General features: G+C 41.6%; 1 protein-coding gene across 10 annotated transcripts in view; it reads right to left on the minus strand.

Moving 5' to 3' along the window:
• LOC126983793 (adenylate cyclase type 9-like) overlaps positions 1–19,400 on the minus strand; it is a 418,782-nt gene that overhangs the window by 256,887 nt on the left and 142,495 nt on the right. For all 10 annotated transcript variants that reach the window (XM_050836968.1, XM_050836942.1, XM_050836960.1 and 7 more), the window contains 2 exons: positions 6,506–6,706; positions 5,674–5,805 (listed from right to left, as the gene is read on the minus strand). In XM_050836968.1, coding sequence (XP_050692925.1) covers positions 5,674–5,805; positions 6,506–6,706 — 333 coding nt within the window. The remainder of the gene's footprint in view (positions 1–5,673; positions 5,806–6,505; positions 6,707–19,400) is intronic.

The raw sequence follows: 19,400 nt of genomic DNA on the forward strand, positions 1-19,400 counted from the left end.
TCCCCGATCATCCGATCAGTTTGGGCAACTGATCCGATTCCGATCATCCAATCATTTTTTAAAGTACTGCTGCTCCGATCACCATTCCGATCATCCGATCATTAAAACTTATTATAATTACTATTATTTTTTTAAATAATAATTACAAGAAACACCTATTTTAGGCGTTCTTTAAGTAATAATTTCAAATAAGTAATAACTTAATTATTTGCTGATAAATATTTTCATTTTTCCTCTTTCTTTTGGTATATAGGACATGGTAAAGAAAAAAATGTTATCGTATCGTCTTATTTTATGCATTTATATAAGTCTACTCTTTATATTCAATTTCTGAATGTATGAAAAAGGAATTATGTTCACTATTTTAACTTTTGTTTTAAGTTGATTTAGTTTTTTGATAAACATTTTTTAACTTTTTAATATTTTATCATCGATATCTACGAAATATTTTTTACTACGGATTCTATAAAAAACGAGCGATAGTGATCATTAATCTCCTATCCTTCCTGATTAAATAGCTTTCTGAATAAAAGATATTGGTCCATAAATAAATTAGTTAAAAGAACATAAGCAATAAGGTTTTGATTATAAGTGAGCCGGTGTTGTGTCATCTGCCATCCACTTATCCTAAAACATCCCATCCTGATCTGCGTGATTAGCGCGCGGGGCCAGCATTCATCACGCCATGGACAACATTGATTCGAATCTCCACGCTACCACCTGGGATTTTTTAGTCACCGCCGAGTGGCTTAAGACTACCCACAGGCTGTCCAGAAGACCACCTATCATCCCGGATTCTAGAAGAAACCGTACAAGCGAATCCAAAATGAGTTCCAGGGGGCAGGATGAGCCAAGCATAACTAGCGCCACTATAAAAATTGCTTGCGCCATGACGGGCTTGGGCCGACCACCAGGCTCCTGAAGAAAGCCTACCGGCGCTATAGGCTGAGATGTAAACAAAAAAAAAGTTACCTCATTTATCACATTTACCGACATACAAGGGGTGTAGGGTACCTCATTTATCACATTTACCGACATACAAGGGGTGTAGGGTACCTCATTTATCACATTTACCGACATACAAGGGGTGTAGGGTACCTCATTCATCACATTTACCGACATTCAAGGGGTGTAGGGTATCTCATTAATCACATTTACCGGAATACAAGAGGTGCACGTTATCTCATTTATCACATTTACCAACTTATAAGGGGTGTAGGTTATCTCATTTATCACATTTACTGACATACAAGGGGTTCAGGTTATCTCATTTATCACATTTACTGACATACAAGGGGTTCAGGTTATCTCATTTATCACATTTACAGACATACAAGGGGTGTAGGTTATCTCATTTATCACATTTACAGACATACAAGGGGTGTAGGTTATCTCATTTATCACATTTACAGACATACAAGGGGTGTAGGTTATCTCATTTATCACATTTACTGACATACAAGGGGTGCAGGTTATCTCATTTATCACATTTACAGACATACAAGGGGTGTAGGTTATCTCATTTATCACATTTACTGACATACAAGGGGTGTAGGTTATCTCATTTATCACATTTACCGACATACAAGGGGTGTAGGTTATCTCATTTATCACATTTACTGACATACAAGGGGTGCAGGTTATCTCATCTATCACATTTACCGACATACAAGGGGTTCAGGTTATCTCATTTATCACATTTACAGACATACAAGGGGTGCAGGTTATCTCATCTATCACATTTACCGACATACAAGGGGTGCAGGTTATCTCATTTATCACATTTACCGACATACAAAGGGTGCAGGTTATCTCATCTATCACATTTACCGACATACAAGGGGTGCAGGTTATCTCATCTATCACATTTACCGACATACAAGGGGTGCAGGTTATCTCATTTATCACATTTACCGACATACAAGGGGTGCAGGTTATCTCATTTATCACATTTACCGACATACAATGGGTGCAGGTTATCTCATTTATCACATTTACCGACATACAAGGGGTGCAGGTTATCTCATTTATCACATTTACCGACATACAAGGGGTGCAGGTTATCTCATTTATCACATTTACCGACATACAAAGGGGTGCAGGTTATCTCATTTATCACATTTACCGACATACAAGGGGTGCAGGTTATCTCATTTATCACATTTACCGACATACAAGGGGAGCAGGTTATCTCATCTATCACATTTACCGACATACAAGGGGTGCAGGTTATCTCATTTATCACATTTACCGACATACAAGGTGAACAGGTTATCTCATTTATCACATTTACCGACATACAAGGGGTGCAGGTTATCTCATTTATCACATTTACCGACATACAAGGGGTGCAGGTTATCTCATTTATCACATTTACCGACATACAAGGGGTGCAGGTTATCTCATCTATCACATTTACCGACATACAAGGGGTGCAGGTTATCTCATTTATCACATTTACCGACATACAAGGGGAGCAGGTTATCTCATCTATCACATTTACCGACATACAAGGGGTGCAGGTTATCTCATTTTTCACATTTACCGACATACAAGGTGAACAGGCTATCTCATTTATCACATTTACCGACATACCTTATTTGCCTCATTTACTGACATACAAAGGGTGCAGGAAGAAACTTTCATATTTCAAGCAATTTTCAAATTAAAAACATACGACAACATTTACTTTTAAAAAGATAAAAAAAAAAAACTCAGGTGGGACATATCGCGATAGGCAGTCGACAAAGACACGGTACTGTGTCGCAGTTCATCCACCCTTTGTTTGTAAACAAATCCCGCGCATGCGCAGATTGGATGGGATGTCAGGATACGTGGATGGCAGATGACACCACACCAGTTAGGACACGTAGCAATGAGTTTAAGTTGGATAAGTTCAGGTTCAACAAAGACATAGGCAAGAATTGGTTTACCAACAGTGGTGGATGAGTGGAACAGACGTAGAAGTCATGTGGTGAGCGCCAACACAATAGATACACTCAAGAAGAGGTTAGATAAGTTCTTGGATGGGAGGGGTATGGGGCGTTAGTTTGGTGCCGTGGTCTGGGCAGCTTGTTGCGCTGTCTCGCGAGACCTCCTTCCTCCTCCTCCTCTTGTTGCGGGGGCCGGGAGCCCGACAGGTGGGTGGGGGGGGGTCCAGGGAAGGCAAAACCCTCCCCCCCATTTAAGAAGGTGGGGGGATCGAGGCGGGGCGAAGCCCTCCCTTTTAGCTTAGGTCTTGTTGGTTTCCCGAAAAGGAACTGACGCTGCCGCCATTAGAGGGTGGTAACAATGCAGCAGACAATGCATAACTGACAACTGGGGCAGGCCACTCGGTTACTGGAGTGAGCGGAAGCCCACTACTGCAGCCCACATCACACTGTCATGGCGTCGTGTAACAAGTCCCGCCAAGCAAATAAAGCGACTTTGCGTCTGCGCGTCTCGTTCACGATGCCTTACCAGGATTAAATAGATTAACGATCAATAATTACCGCTTAATTTTATAAATAAAGACACTTATTGAAGTAACTATTTAGCAACGTGTATAAAAATAATTGTAAGAAGTCCGCAGTCACTTGTTGCCATGACAACGCTGACCACTTTCGTTTTTGTGATCGGTGATCAGAAGTTAGTTTGTGAAGTTCCGATTTCCACAGTCCGATTACCTTTTACAAAGATGATCCAATCTTTGCATTCCAATCGCCAATTGCTGTTCCGATCAGATCGGAAGATCGGATGATCGGAAGTGCCCAGCTCTGGGTTCAAGACCTATCTGGTGCCATGGGAGTGGAAAGGTGGGCTCTTTCCGACACCCTCAGCCCCATTGTTAGGTCTCCTCCTTGAAGGAATTGGGCATCTCTCTACCCGCTGTCTGATTGGTTGTGCGGCATGCACCGCCTTCCTCCCTTGGGGTATATCCCCACGAAATACCCCCCCCAAAAAAACTGTGAAAGCAGCCTTAAGTGCATGTTGTGAAGTATAAAAGTGTGGAGTAGGAGGACCTAAGAAGCAATACAAAGCATTACAGGTCAAAAGAAGAAGAAGAAGGTCCACTACACTGGCCAGTGGTGCGAGAAATATCTCCACGATGATATTAGTCATTCTGCTGTCCATGCATGCGTGCTGTGGGAATACACAGCACTAAAAGTATTAATTTGCCTGGTTTTGTTCTAGTCTGTCCGCTTGTGATCTTTGTGAGCGGTGAGGGAAATATGGAAACAGTAACCAAGTTGAACCTCTCTGCGAGCTATTTTGCAGCGGCGGCAGTGCTTTACGTTCAATAGGCATTGAAAAGTCAATCATGATATTAGTGATTTCATGATTTTTAACAGAAAGTTAGCAGATTATTTCATAAAGGCCCCCATCCACGATGCGATCTGGTCGGACAGATCTGGTCTGACAGATCTGGTCGGATGGATTCCATGCCCACTAACGATCCGACCGCACCTCACGATCAGGTTAGTTGGTAACAGATAGTTGTGTGGTGCGGTTGGAGTGATGGCGCAGGAACTACTACTACTGGGAACCGCCGCTGTGGTTTTAACGGACACCAAAAAGAGGAAACATAACAAATGGAGTAAAACTGGTTATTAAAGAGACAAAAGTTTTCCCATGTATCACTTTTAGAGGAACTAAGACTTGAATCTGATGACTGGTTCAACTATTTAAGAATGGATCACGACACATACCTTGAGCTGCTGTCACTTGTAACCCCTTACATAAAGAGACACAAATATGCGCCAAGCAATAACAGCGCATGAAAGACTCACCGCAACACTACGCTGTCTTGCAACAGGAAGATCTTACGAAGATCTCAAGTTTTCAGTGGCCATCTCTCCACAAACTCTATATAAATCTATATAAATCTATAAAATTGGCCCAAAATTGCTTGTCTGCGGATGATGTATTCATCTTCCTTCAGCCGTGTCGCGGACGCAACTGACGCCTAATCTTACGATCACCACACTAACGGTGCGATCTGGTCTGATCAGACCGGGTCGGACGATCTGAAAACCAAACACTGCTAGGTCGCCATCCGACCTGCCGTCAGACCTCCGGACAGACCAAAATCAGGCCATCCACGATCCAATCTGATCGCATCCAGCCAGATCTGTCCGACCAGATCACATCGTGGATGGGGGCCTTAACACACAGAAAACTACCAGAAAAATATAGGTTTGTCCAACTGTCCCACGGGTGGTGACCGCGAGCGACCGCCCTTACTTTGTCAGATGACACCACGTGGATCACAAGCGTGTATTCAGAACTGCCAGTCAGTTGTAAGGCAGCCGCCTTCAACTGGGGCTTCAAAACAATCTGATCTTATTTCCAATTTTCTGCCTATTAACAAGGTACATATTTTGAGAAAACAAGGGAGTAAAGTCGAAAAAATTGTGATAACAATTAAGGGAGTAAAGTCGGACAAAGTCATTATTTTCCACGGGTCGGAACCAATAAGCGCTTTTACATGGATTTCAATACCTCGAGTTTCGCGATCCTCGAGTTTAGCGCCATACCTTTGGAATGAAGCAAGCACGAAACTCGAGAGGGTACTGTATAATAGAGAAAGGTTGAAACAGAAATAGTAAAGCTGATTGAAGTAAAAACAAACAAGGGAAACTGCAAAAGTAACCCTGACACACTTAACTATAAGTAAAGAGAATAGTGACAAACCTTATTGGAGCTCATACGAGTGAAGCCTACAATATCAGCAAATAGGATGCTGACGTTGTCCATGCCATTCATATTAAAAGGCCGGAAAAGGGAGGTGATGTCACTAGTAGTGCGGCGGCGAGGAGACACTTGCTGCAGACATGGTTGGAGGCAAAAAGAAACAAGGACATTTAAATTAAACAAAACTGCAAACGAGTCCATGCAAAGAGTCTACCAACTGCTGACTTAAGGAATACCATTTCTTTGGAAATGTTGATATTTGTGATTTGCTGCTTTATGAAAAAAAAGTTTCAGCTTGATCTTGTTAATATCAAAATACATAATTTTTAGTAGCATGAATATTTCTTACATAATTTAAATAAAGATACTATCTCTATTAGAAACAATTCATTTAAACACTATAAGCACTAATTATGGTTTCTCTATATAAGATTGACACCAAGCAACATAGTAAACTAAGGCAAGGATAAAAACTCAGAAAATGGATAAAGACATTCCTAACTAGTACAAACATTCATATCAAATATAGGTATCAATAATACAACTATACTGGCAAGAGAAACAAACAGAGCATGATGATGAAAACTGTGAGAATATTGACACTTAAGAAGATCAAAGGATCAGACATAGAGGTAAGAGGCGACAGGATACGCCAAGAAATTATAAACACAATGGTTTCTATGAATAAGATCAATGAAGATTTACAAGAATATATAATTATAATAAAGAGGCAGAACAGAAAGGAGAGAGGAGCAATCAGAGATGTGGGTAAATGACCTGGGCTGACATATAGAGACACATCACACAAATCAGGGAGCTGGCCATGACTTACTGTTTTCAAAATAGCTCCATCCTCTCTGTCCTGGCCACCATCTTCACTATCCTCAGCAAGAGTCTCCTTCATGAGCCAATCGGCTACTTGGGGTGGCATTACTGAATGGATCATCTTCTCCTTTAGGTTGCGTTCCCACTCCAACTGTCTACGCACCCACAGGGACTGTCCAACGCTCATGAACGTGCCCCTCATCCGTACCTGTAGGTGAAGATTGATATCGGTAACAAGAATCACCATCGACAGGTTTCTATTTACTCTCAAGTTAGCTTTTTCAAGGACTCACATAAAAAAATCTTTAAACAAAAAACTAGGCTAGATTCCTTCAGCAACAATATAAGCTTTCATATTAAAATAGAACATATTTTAGTGAGGTACAGGTAACTCGATTTACACGAGTATTGTATCCTTGAAGAGGTCGCATAAATCAAAAACAAAGTAAATCAAACAAGAGGTAGGTTTCTATCAAAAAATAAATATTCACTTCATTGAGTGGACAGAGAGAGAGAGAGAGAATATCCACATCACCAAGATATCCACTCAGGCACTCACTCAGTCTCAGCCTCACTTTTGTGAGGAAGAAATGAGGGACACCATGATGACTGGCCAGTATTGGTACTGGTACCGAGCAGTCTGGTACTGGTACCGTACCGTATACCTGGTACCGTTAGTACCGGTACTGGTACCGATACCTGCCCACCCCTATTGTTGAGTAGCGTGGCAGCATGGGTACTGTATTGTTGTTCAAGTGGCGCGCAGGAAGAACTGAGCTCAGCTGTGTGGCCGCGGCGCCGTGTGAGTCCAGTTGCGTAAGACATCTGGTGGCCACTCCATAAAATATCGCGTATACGTGAAAAAGACGTGTAAATTAAACATTTATTTGGATTTTGGACCCCGCTTTATTTCAAAAACGCGCAAACCAAACTCGCGTAAATCAAGTTACCTGTAACTTATGGGTTATAAAATACAGTACCCTTCCGAGCTTCGCGCTATTCAAGTTTCACAATCCTCGAGTTTCATGCTTAGGGCCATATTATAAGTCAAACCCAAGAAGTTTCGGGTCCCTACAAAGGTCGGTTTAGGGGCCGAACTACAAGTCCAATTCGAGACCGCTAGTTTCTTGAGAATTTTATACAGAAATTCGAAGTCGGCTGCATTTCACGAGAAACTCATCAAATTTCTAGTCAGAAACTCAGTCACCAGCACGTCAGTTGTTTTCTCGTGAGGTCAATAAATTGTGGTCACAAGAAGAAAAGCGTATCAGCCGATCAGTTCAGTAGCAATCCGCATGTTTATTCCAGTACCACAATGAGTTCAACGGAGCTAAATAAGCCTGGAGTAATCAGATTGAGCAGGTCTTGGACTTGAGTCTTGTCCAAGCGTAGCCACTGCATCATCGTGTCTGGGTCCTCGCTCTTACGTACGTTCTCGTAGCATTTAATGGTAGCAAGCTGTAACACACTCTCCCTTTGTCTCTGAGCTAACCACTCACGAACCAACACATGCTTTCTTTTCATTTTTTTTTTTTTTTCTTCAGCAAACACCACAACACAAACTCTGCAATGTCTGGATTGTTTTGCTTTTCAAATGATATATCCCAGAATGCAACAGTCCTCTGCATGACCAAACTTGAGGATAAATTTGAGGCAGAAAATTGTCAGGAGATAATTTCGGTGGGAAATTCCCAAGAAACTAGCTTGTGTGACCGCGCCTTTAAGCTGTTGGTGTCACACTGGGCCTTTTTCCTCCAACCACGTTGGTGATATGGGTGACTGGCAGCTCCAACTTTTCCAGGTGTGCGTCACACATGGAAAAGGTCGGTTGTCCATATTCATAACATAAACAAAGCAGTCGCCCTGTATCGATTACATAGTAAACAAAGCAGCTCTGCCAGTCTACTTTACAAGTTTCTTGGTTGGCCATTTTCCACTGTTCCTCACTCCTCAGCCACCGCCGTCATCTGTTTGTTTACATACAGCCGTGCGGTTGCTCATACCCCAAACCGTTTTCCATCCGTACAGACAACCGACAACAAGCTCCCGGTTGGGCACACAGGCGACCACAGTTGGAAATAGCCCCAACAGTTGAAGGAAAACGGCCAGTGTGACACTGCCTTGGGGAATCGCACGTGACGTCAACAGTGGGTAGATGTGACCCGTACATGTCAAAACTCTGGGCAATAATGCGCGAAAGTCGGGATGATAAGAATTTAGGATTGAGCGCAAAACTCAAGGATCATGAAACTCAGATAGCGCAAAACTCAGGAGGGTACTGTAGTTATTTTTACAAAAAGAAATAAAAATTTGATAACAAGAAATACTTTAGTCATCCATGGATATCCGTTCTTTCAAACATGTATCACAGAAAACATCAGCTGAATGGGCCACTGCACAGCAGAAATACCTCCAGACTAATCCACCCAGGCCCACCCCACGGTCGCCGAGCAGAGTCATGTCAGGCAGCACCCTGCTCCACCAACACTGTTCACGTGTAATAGCCGCTTTAACCATCACCGCCAAGGTACCCGGTACACTGATGAATGGTGCGCCACGGCTTTGTTGTGTTTTGCATTTCATACTCAACTGTGCTATGGCTGCCACATATGGTTTTATCGCTTCACACGTCCTCCTCCTCTCTTCTGCTTATTCACACTTTCCTTTTCTATTGCATCACACTATCAATTATTTAAATCAATAAAAATTTGTACAGTACTTTCGGTGTACAGTAATCCCTCGTCTATCACGGGAGTTAGGTTCCAGAACCCCCCTGCGTTAGGCAAAAATCCGCGAAGAAGCGACATTATATTTTATTATTTATATATATTTTAAGGCTTTATAAACCCTCCCCACACTCTTAAAAACCTTTCCCACACTCCTGTTGACCTTTCCCACACTCTTATAAACACTTCCTACGACGATTCGTTGTTACGACGTGGTCCCAATTTAATGATTCTATAATTCTTGTTTCGACTTTCGACATTTGCTTCGTAAATACGAACTTCGCGCAGGAATTAGCTTAGTGGGGCGGAAGAATACTCAGAGAAAGGACAATATGAGCGTAGCTCACTTCTTTTATATTACAATTAGGTAAATACGGAAGGGGAAAGGGAGGAGAGGGACAGAGTGCGTCATGAAAAAAATACCGATAGAGGATGTAAGAAGGGAGAACAAGGAATAGTGGAGGAAACTGGGAGAGATAAAGAGGATGAAAACAAGAAGGTGTGGGGAGGGAGAGACAGTGGGGAGAGTCATGTCAGGTCCTGAGGGAGAGTCAGGTGAGGTCCTGAGGGAGAGTCATGTCAGGTCCTGAGGGAGTCAGGTGAGATCCTGAGAGAATCAGGTCAGGGCTTCAGTCAGGACATGACCTGACTCTCACTTCTGCCCCTCCCTCCCCACACCCTTTCCATTTCACCTTCCGTGTGTGTGTGTATTTACCTAGTTGTATTTACCAACTTGTGACATACAGGAAAAGAGCTACGCTCACGTTGTCCCGTCTCCATATCCTCTCTTATCCAACTTTTCCTTAACATCATGAATGTTTCTTGCACAAACCACCTCCCCCTCCAGTCCATTCCATAGCTCAATGCTTCTGTTTGGGAAGCTAAACTTTTTCACATCTTGCCTACACGTGGTCGCCCTCAACTTCTTTCCATGTCCTCTCGTTTCTCTCTCGCTCCACACACACAGGTCCTCTCTGTCCAGATTCTCCACCCCGCTCGCCACCCTGTACACCACTATCATGTCTCCTCTTTCTCTTCTTCTCTCCAGGGTTGTGAGCCCCATGCTATTGAGTCTCCCCTCATAAGTCCGATCCCTACGTTCCAGTACCATCTTAGTTGCCACTCTCTGTACTCTTTCCAGCTTTCTTATGTTCTTCTTTTCGTAAGGAGACCAGACCACTGCTGCATACTCCAACCTTGGCCTTATCATTGTAACTATTATTTTCTTCATCATCTCTTTGTCCAAATACACAAATGCCGTCCTTATGTTCCTCAGCGAATTCATAGTTTGTCCCGTTATCCTGTTGATGTGTTTGTCCAGTGACATTTTCTCTGAGATAGTCACTCCCAAATCTTTTTCTTCCACTCCTCTGCATATTATCTCACCTCCCATCTTATAATCATATTCACATCTTCTACCACTCCTACCAAACTCTATTTTTTTACATTTCCCAAGGTTGAACTCCATCTGCCATGTACCACTCCACTCCCATATTTTGTCCAGGTCCCTCTGCAATGCCTCACAGTCTTTCACATCATTGACTCGTCTCAATAGCTTTGCATCATCTGCAAACAAACTCACATAGCTGGTCACTCCGTCCACCATATCATTTATATAAACAGCAAACATTATTGGCACCAGCACCAAACCTTGTGGCACCCCACTCCTCACTGGGCACCAGTTGGAAACCTTGTCCATGATTATTGTCCTCATTTCCCTGTTAGTAAGGAAGTCCTCCAGCCACTTAATCAGTCCATCACCCACTCCCCTATTTTTCATTTTCCAAATTAGTCTTCTGTGCGGTACTTTGTCGAATGCCTTTTTCAAATCCAGGTACACTCCATCCCCCCAGCCTTCTCTCTCTTGTATTAAATCTGTCACCCTTGAGTAATAACACAACAAGTTGGTGACACAAGATCTCCCTCTCCTGAATCCAAACTGGCAATCCGAGATAATTCTCTCCCTTTCTAAAAAATCTGACCACCTGTTTTTAACTAGCCTCTCACATATCTTCACAACCACACTAGTGAGTGATACCAGTCTGTAATTTAATGGGTCCTCTCTCTTTCCTCCTTTATATATTGGTACTATGTTTGCTCTCTTCCAATCTTGTGGTACCCTTCCTTCACTCAGGGAGGCACTCATTATGGAGTGCAGTTTCTCTGCAAGTTGCTCACTACATTCTTTCAGGATCCACCCTGATACTCCATCCGGCCCTGTCGCCTTTCTTACATCCAGCTTGTTCAAGCTTTCTTTGGCCTCCTGCACCGTTAACCATATTTCCTGCATAACACTTCCTCCTTCCTGGCCCGATGGTTGTACGAATTCGTCTTCCTTTGTGAAAACTCTATGAAAGGTATTGTTCATCACTTCTGCCATCTCTGCTGGGTCTTCATATGTAGTTCCATCCATTTTCAGTTTATCAATTGTTTCTCTAATCTTTAATTTGCCGTTCACATCTCTAAAATAATTTAGGTTGGTCTTTGCATTTGTCGATTATATCTTTTTCATATTTCCGTTTTTCTTCTGTGTGTGTATGTGTATGTGTATGTGTGTGTATGTGTGTGTGTATGTGTGTGTATTTTTTATTTTTTATTTTTATTTATTATTTTTTTTTTTTTACAGCAGGAGTCAGTTCAAGTGCATAAAAATAAAGGTAACATGTTAAAAAAAAAAAAGGCCCGCTACTCACTGCTCCTAAAAAGAGCTAGAGGAGTGGCCGAAAGAGAGGTCAATTTCGGGAGGAGAGGTGTCCTGAAACCCTCCTCTTGAAAGAGTTCAAGTCGTAGGCAGGAGGAAATACAGATGAAGGAAGATTGTTCCAGAGTTTACCAGCGTGAGGGATGAAAGAGTGAAGATGCTGGTTAACTCTTGCATAAGGGATTTGGACAGTAAAGGGATGAGCTTGAGTAGAAAGTCGTGTGTGGCAAGGTCGTGGGAGGGGGGGAGGCATGCAGTTAGCAAGTTCGGAGGAGCAGTCAGCATGAAAATATCGATAGAAGGTAGAAAGAGAGGCAACATGGCGGAAAAATTTAAGAGGTAGAAGACTATTAGTTAGAGGAGGAGAGCTGATGAGACAAAGAGCCTTAGACTCCACTCTGTCCAAGAGAGCTGTGTGAGTGGAGCCCCCCCCACACATGAGATGCATACTCCATACGAGGGCGGACAAGGCCCCTGTAAATGGATAGCAACTGTGCGGGGGAGAACTGGCAAAGACGGTACAGAACGCCCAGCTTCGAGGAAGCTGATTTAGTAAGAGAAGAGATATGAAGTTTCCAGTTGAGATTTTGAGTTAAGGATAGACCGAGGATGTTCAGTGTTGAAGAAGGTGATAGCTGAGTGTTATCAAAGAATAGGGGATAGTTGTTTGGAAGATTGTGTCGAGAGGATAGGTGGAGAAACTGTGTTTTGGAGGCATTGAAGGACACCAAGTTCTTCTTGCCCCAATCGGAAATAATAGTAAGGTCTGAGGCTAAGCGTTCTGCCGCCTCCAGCCTGGAATCATTTAGTTCCTGTTGGGTGGGTCTTCTATTAAAAGAAGTTGAATAATGCAGAGTAGAGTCATCAGCGTAAGAATGGATAGGACAGTTTGTTTTGGAAAGAAGATCATCAATGAACAACAGAGTGGGAGATAGGACAGAACCCTGTGGAACACCACTATTAATAGGTTTAGGGGGAGAACAGTGACCGTCTACCACAGCAGAAATAGAACGGTCAGAGAGGAAGCTGGAGATGTAGGTACAGAGAGAAGGATAAAAACTGTAGGAGGGTAGTTTGGAAAGCAAAGATTTGTGCCAGACCCTATCAAAGGCTTTTGATATGTCCAGCGCAATAGCAAAGGTTTCACCGAAACGGCTAAGAGAGGATGACCAGGAGTCAGTTGGGAAGGCAAGGAGATCACCAGTAGAACGCCCCTTGCGGAACCCATACTGGTGATCAGATAGAAGGTCAGAAGTGGAAAGGTGCTTTTGAATCTTCCGGTTAAGGACAGATTCAAAAGTTTTAGATAGACAAGAAAGCAAAGCAATATGACGGTAGTTTGAGGGATTGGAGCGGTCACCCTTCTTAGGCACAGGCTGTATGAAGGCATACTTCCAGCAGGAAGGAAAGGTAGATGTTGACAGGCAGAGGCAAAAGAGTTTGACCAGGCAGGGTGTCAGCACGGAAGCACAGTTTTTAAGGACAATAGGAGGCACTCCATCAGGTCCATAAGCCTTCTGAGGATTGAGGCCAGAGAGGGCATAGAAGACATCACTCTTAAGAATCTTAATAACAGGCATAAAGGAGTCAGAGGGGAGATGAGTAGGAGGAATATGCCCAGAATCGTCCAGAGTGGAGTTTTTAGAGAAAGTCTGAGAGAAGAGTTTAGCCTTAGAGATAGATGAGACAGCGGTGTTGCCATCAGGACTAAGGAGAGGGGGGAAAGATGAAGAAGTGAAGTTGGAGGAGATGTTTTTGGCTAGATGCCAGAAGTCACGGGAAGAATTAGAAAAAGCAAGGTTTTGGCATTTTCTATTAATGAAGGAGTTTTTTTAAGTTGGAGAATAGATCTGGCACGATTCCGGGCAGAAAGTAGTCAAAGAATTTTACATAGTTAGAGTTAGGTGAGAGATAAACAGCACAGATGTATTTAGTAGCAGAATGACAATGAAGTCTTAGCCAGATGGTGGAAAATTCTGAAGATTCAAGGTCGTGGGCACGAGAGCAAGTGATGTCATTGCGCACGTAGGCGCAACATCCAGCTTTGGATTAAAATTTAGGATAGAGATAGTAGGAGGAAATAGAGTAGAGATTGCTGTCAGTATCCTCAGAAACCTGTGTTTCAGCGAGGAAGAGAAGGTGAGGTTTAGAAGAGGAGAGATGGTGTTCCACAAAATGAAAATTAGAACAAAGACTGCGAATGTTGCAGAAATTGAGAAGAAAAAGGCTTGAGGAGTTATCAAGGCACCTCTCACGTCTGCAGCCAGAAGGGGAGTCCTCTCTGGGGGAATTTGTGGTCCCCCCCCAGGTGGGGAATCCAAGGCATGGTTATTGAATGCCATTTTGAATTTTGAATTTTGGGAAAAGGTGTGTGTGTTGTGTGAATGTAGTGTGGTGTGGACAGAGAGAGGATCTGTCTTTAGACAGATTTTTACCTAGTTGTATCTACCTAGTTGTAGTTTTACAGGGCCTGGGCTTAACGCTCGTGTGGTCTCGTCTCCGTATCTACATTTATCCAACTTTTTCTTAAAGCTTTGCACACTCCTCACCAATACTACATCCTCACTTAGTCTGTTCCAAACCTCTATATTTCTATATTTCTTTGTGTGTGTGTGTGTGTGTGTGTGCGCGTGCGTGCGTGCATGCATGCGAACGAGCGAGTGAGTGAGTGAGTGAGTGAGTGAGTGCGTGTGTATTTACCTAGTTTTACCTAGTTGTAATTTTACAGGGCCTGGGCTTACGCTCGTGTGGTCCCGTCTCCGTATCTATAATTATCCAACTTTTCCTTGAAACTTTGCACACTCTTCGCCGATACTATTTCTTCACTTAATCTGTTCCAAACCTCTATATTTCTTTGTGGGAAGCTATATTTCTTTATGTCTCTTGAGCATCTTCCCTTCCTCAACTTTTTACTATGTCCTCTAGTATTCCTGCTGGAAGGTTCCTCTCTTAGTAGCAATTTCTTGTTATCTACTTCTTCCATTTTACTCAATAGCCTATATATTTGTATTAGGTCTCCTCTTTCTCTTCTTTGTTCTAGTGTTGGCAAGTCCATTTCCTTTAGTCTCTCTTCATATGTCAGTCCCTCCAGTTCTGGAACCATTTTTGTTGCCATCCTCTGTATTCTTTCTAGTTTTACTATGTGTTTCTTCATATGTGGAGACCACACTGTTTCTGCGTATTCTAGTTTAGGTCTGATCATAGTTATTAATTTTTTCATCATTTCTTTGTCCATGTAGTGGAATGCTATACCTATATTTCTCACCATGTTATATGTATCACCGAAGATCCAATTTATATGACTTCCTGGTTGCATATAATCTTGCATTATTACTCCCAGGTCTCTCTCTCCATTTACTTTCTTTAATATTTCACCATCTCCCATTTTATATGTCCATTTTGGTCTTTCTACACTTTTTCCCATTTCCATAACATGACATTTCCTCACGTTGAATTTCATCTCCCATTTCTGACTCCATTTCCAAATCTTGTTTAGGTCTTCTTGCAGCTCCTTGCAGTCTTCACTGTTTCTTATATGTCTTTGCAGTTTAGCATCATCTGCGAACAGGCTCATGTAGCTGTTTATTCCTTCTGGCATATCATTAATACAGACTAGGAAGAGTACTGGTGCTAAAACCGACCCCTGGGGCACTCCACTTTCCACCGCTCTCCATTCCGATCTAGTGTCCTTAACCACGGTTCTCATCTCTCTTCCTCTTAAGTAGCTTTCCATCCAGTACTTCATTTTCCCTCTCAATCCTCCTTTATTTTCTAGTTTCCACAGCAGTCTTGAATGTGGAACTTTGTCAAATGCCTTCATTAAGTCTAGGTAAGTGCAATCCACCCATCCGTCTCTTTCCTGTAATTTGTCCGTCACTCTTGAGTAAAAGCTCAGCAAGTTTGTCACACATGAGCGGCCTTTCCTAAACCCATATTGATTGTTTGTGATTAAATTATGTTCTTCTAGAAATCTCATCCATTGTTCTTTTATTAATTTCTCACATATTTTGCATACTACACTGGTCAGAGACACCAGTCTGTAATTTAGGGGTTCTTCCTTTTTTCCACTTTTGTATATAGGTACCACTTCTGCCCTCTTCCACTCCCTAGGCACTGTGCCAGTTTTAATTGAGCACCTAATGATGTCATATATCGGGCCAACTAGCTCATTTCTGCATTCTTTAAGCATAAAACCTGAAACTCCATCCGGTCCCACGGCCTTCCCTTCTTCCAATTCCCCCAATAGTTTTTTTATCTCCTCTTTATCTATTTTGACCTCTTCCATATATACATCTAAGTTGTTTTCTTGTGGTTCATTAAATAATGATTCTTTGGTAAACTCTTGCTGGAATTTTTTGTTAAATAATTCTGCCATGCCTTTGGGATCCTCAATCTCTACATTCTCTTCAGTCAGTCTTTCAATTGTTTCTCTTGATTTAATTTTTCCATTTATAAATCTATAAAATAGTTTAGGTTGTTCTTTACACTTTTCCACAATGTCCTTTTCATATCGTTTCTCTTCTTCCTTTCTCACTTTCACGTACTCATTTCTCGTTGCCTTAAAGTCTTCTCTGTTTCTTTGATTTTTGTTTCTTTTTAATCTTGACCACGCTTTGTCTCTTTTCTTTTGCCTTTGCACATCTTGCATTAAACCAGTCCTTTTTAGCCCTCTCCCTCGGTCTGTATTTTGGTACGAACTTCATAACACCTGTGTTGTACGCCCTCATGAAAATATCATACTTTCCTTGAACTTCACTTGTACTCATTAACTCTTTCCAATCCACTTCACCAAAAAACTTCTTGAGGTGTTCCACCCCTGCTTTCCTATAGTTTAATATATTGCTTCTATAATTCTCATCTTGTTCCCTTCCTTCCTCCTCCATTTCCATCTCTATGAGCACGTGATCACTTTTTCCCAGGGTGCAATCATACCTCAATTCATCCTTCACGTGAATTTCTCTTGTCAACACCAAATCCAGTCTTGCCGGTTCATCGTCTCTTCTATATCTAGTGCTTTCCTTCACCCTTTGTATCATCAAATTTTCCATCATTAAATTCAAGAATCTATTCCCCCATGCCACATCACTACCATTGCTCTCAGACCTCTCCCAGTCAACCTCTTTGCAATTGAAATCGCCAACTAGTATTACTCCTTTGTTTGCCTTAAGTAATCTCCTCAAACTCTGTATGGTGTCATCAATCATGTTTTCATAATCTTCTTTACTCCATGATGTAGTTTTTGGTGGTACATATGTTACTGCAATCATCATCTTTCTCTATTCTTGTTTTCCAAGCTTACACTCATTATCTCTGCTTTTCCCTCTCCATATTCTATTGATTTTACTAATAACTCTTTCTTTATCATTATCACCACTCCTCCTCTGCCTCTGCCCATTCTATCCTTCCTCCACACGCTGTATCTTCCATCTAACTCAATTTGGATGTTTTCTTTTAGTTTAGTTTCAGTTAGGCAAACTATCATGGGATCCCTCTCTTTTAGATAATCTTGCAGCTCTATTTTACTAGAGATCAACCCATCTACATTTGTGTACATTATTCTTATTCCCCTCTCTGTATCTTTCTTATCTAGTTTTTGCTCCCCTTTCTCTTCTCCCTTATGAACCATTTCTTGATTCGATCCCCCGAAATTCTCCAAAAAAAATGCTTCTTTTTCTTCCTCAGATCTTGCGTTATTTTTTACTTTTGTCTCTGCCAGTAATTCATTCCATTTCATCCTTTCTTCTTCATTTCTATTTTTCTATATATATATATATATATATATAAATATATATATATATATATATATATATATATATATATATATATATATATATATATATATATATATATATATATATTTCCTTACATCCTTCCGTTTCCTTTAGTTTAGTTGTTCTATATAGTATGTCTTCGGCTGCCATTTGTGATTTTAGTTTTAACTTAACTGGTCTAGTTTTGTGTGTGTGTGTGTGTGTGTGTGTGTGTGTGTGTGTGTGTGTGTGTCTCCATATAATCTAATGGGGAAGGAGAAAGGGAGGAAAAGAGTGATAGAGTGAGAGATAAGGCTCAAGATAAGAGGGTGTGAAAAAGGAGGAAACAAGGGAAATGAGTGAAGGAAATGGGACGGGAAAAGAGGAGAAAGGGAGGGAAGGTCAGGTAAAGGTGAGGTAAAAGGGAGAGAGAAAGGGTGTGAGTGGGAGGGAAAGAGATTAAAAGAGAAAAACTGGGAGGGAGGTGAAAGGAAAAGAAGAAAGGAATGAGAAGGAAAGAGAAAAATAAGGGGACAGAGAGGGAGAAGAAAGAAAGTGGGGGAGGAGTGAACCAGGGAAAAGACTAACGACGCAATAGGCCATGACGGAAAAATAAAAATAGGTAGGTGACGTAGGTGCTTAGTTACGTAGGTGTGTTCCTACTTAAGTTGATTTATACCATTTTAATTTTTTAGGCTAGAAAATGCTTATTTTACCACAAAACTATTTGAAATAACAAATATATAAAAATACCTATAAATCACAAAATCCCGCGATATAGCGAAAAATCCGCGATACAACGCCGTCTCCCATTTAAAGAACTTAAAAAGCTAGTGTAGGATGAGTGAGGAGGAGGAAGGGTGGCATACACCAAAAAAAAGAGGAAGAGGAACTGGAACAAGACAGAAAGTTCAAGAAGAAGCTATAGGAGGCTTAGACAGTGACAAGGGTTATGAAAACATAGAGCCAATGTTCTCTGGGTTCAGCAATATGGAATCATCTGGGTACAGAAGAGTAGTGTTGGTGGAAAAGAAGTTAAATACATGGATCGGTAGAGTGAAGGTCATGGAAGAAGAGGATGTTCAAGGTAAGAGATTACACAGTGAATTAAGATCAAGAGTGAGAAGCCTGGAAGAGAGGGAGAAAAAACTGGTTGAAGAGAATGAGGAGTTGAAAGAGCAGCTGACAAAATATGAAAAGATGGTGAAGGATGGACTAGGAGTCATAAGAAAGGAAACTGAAGACCTGAGAGTGATAATGGATGAGGAAGACAAGGAGGGAAAGATCTTTGAGAAACTTTGAGCAGGAAAGGAGGGAATGTCTGGATAGAGAAAGATGGAAGCTCTTCTGCCGTGGCCATCCCTGGGTGGGAGCTCCTAGGAGCAGGCGTCGATGAAATGATGATGATGATGAGGAGGAGGAAAAGAGAGTTAGGGAGGAAGTGCTGGGCGAAATAAAGACCCTGAAAGTAGAGCACGAAAAAGCTAATGTAGACTTCAAGGAAATAATTGAGAAGCAACTAAGGAGGAGAAGGAAAATGCAGAAAAGGAGATGGTCAAGGTCATTAAGAAGAATGAAGATTTAGTAAGAGATGTGGCAGATAAGAAAAAGTGTTATAATATTCGAAATGAAAGAGAAAAATATAGTCACCTCATGATTAACACGAGTTTAAACAACACATCTTTTATTTAACATGAGTTTATATTTAAGGAGATACGATTAACT

Source organism: Eriocheir sinensis, chromosome 5 (genome assembly GCF_024679095.1).
Source record: "Eriocheir sinensis breed Jianghai 21 chromosome 5, ASM2467909v1, whole genome shotgun sequence".
NCBI classification, from domain to species: domain Eukaryota; kingdom Metazoa; phylum Arthropoda; class Malacostraca; order Decapoda; family Varunidae; genus Eriocheir; species Eriocheir sinensis.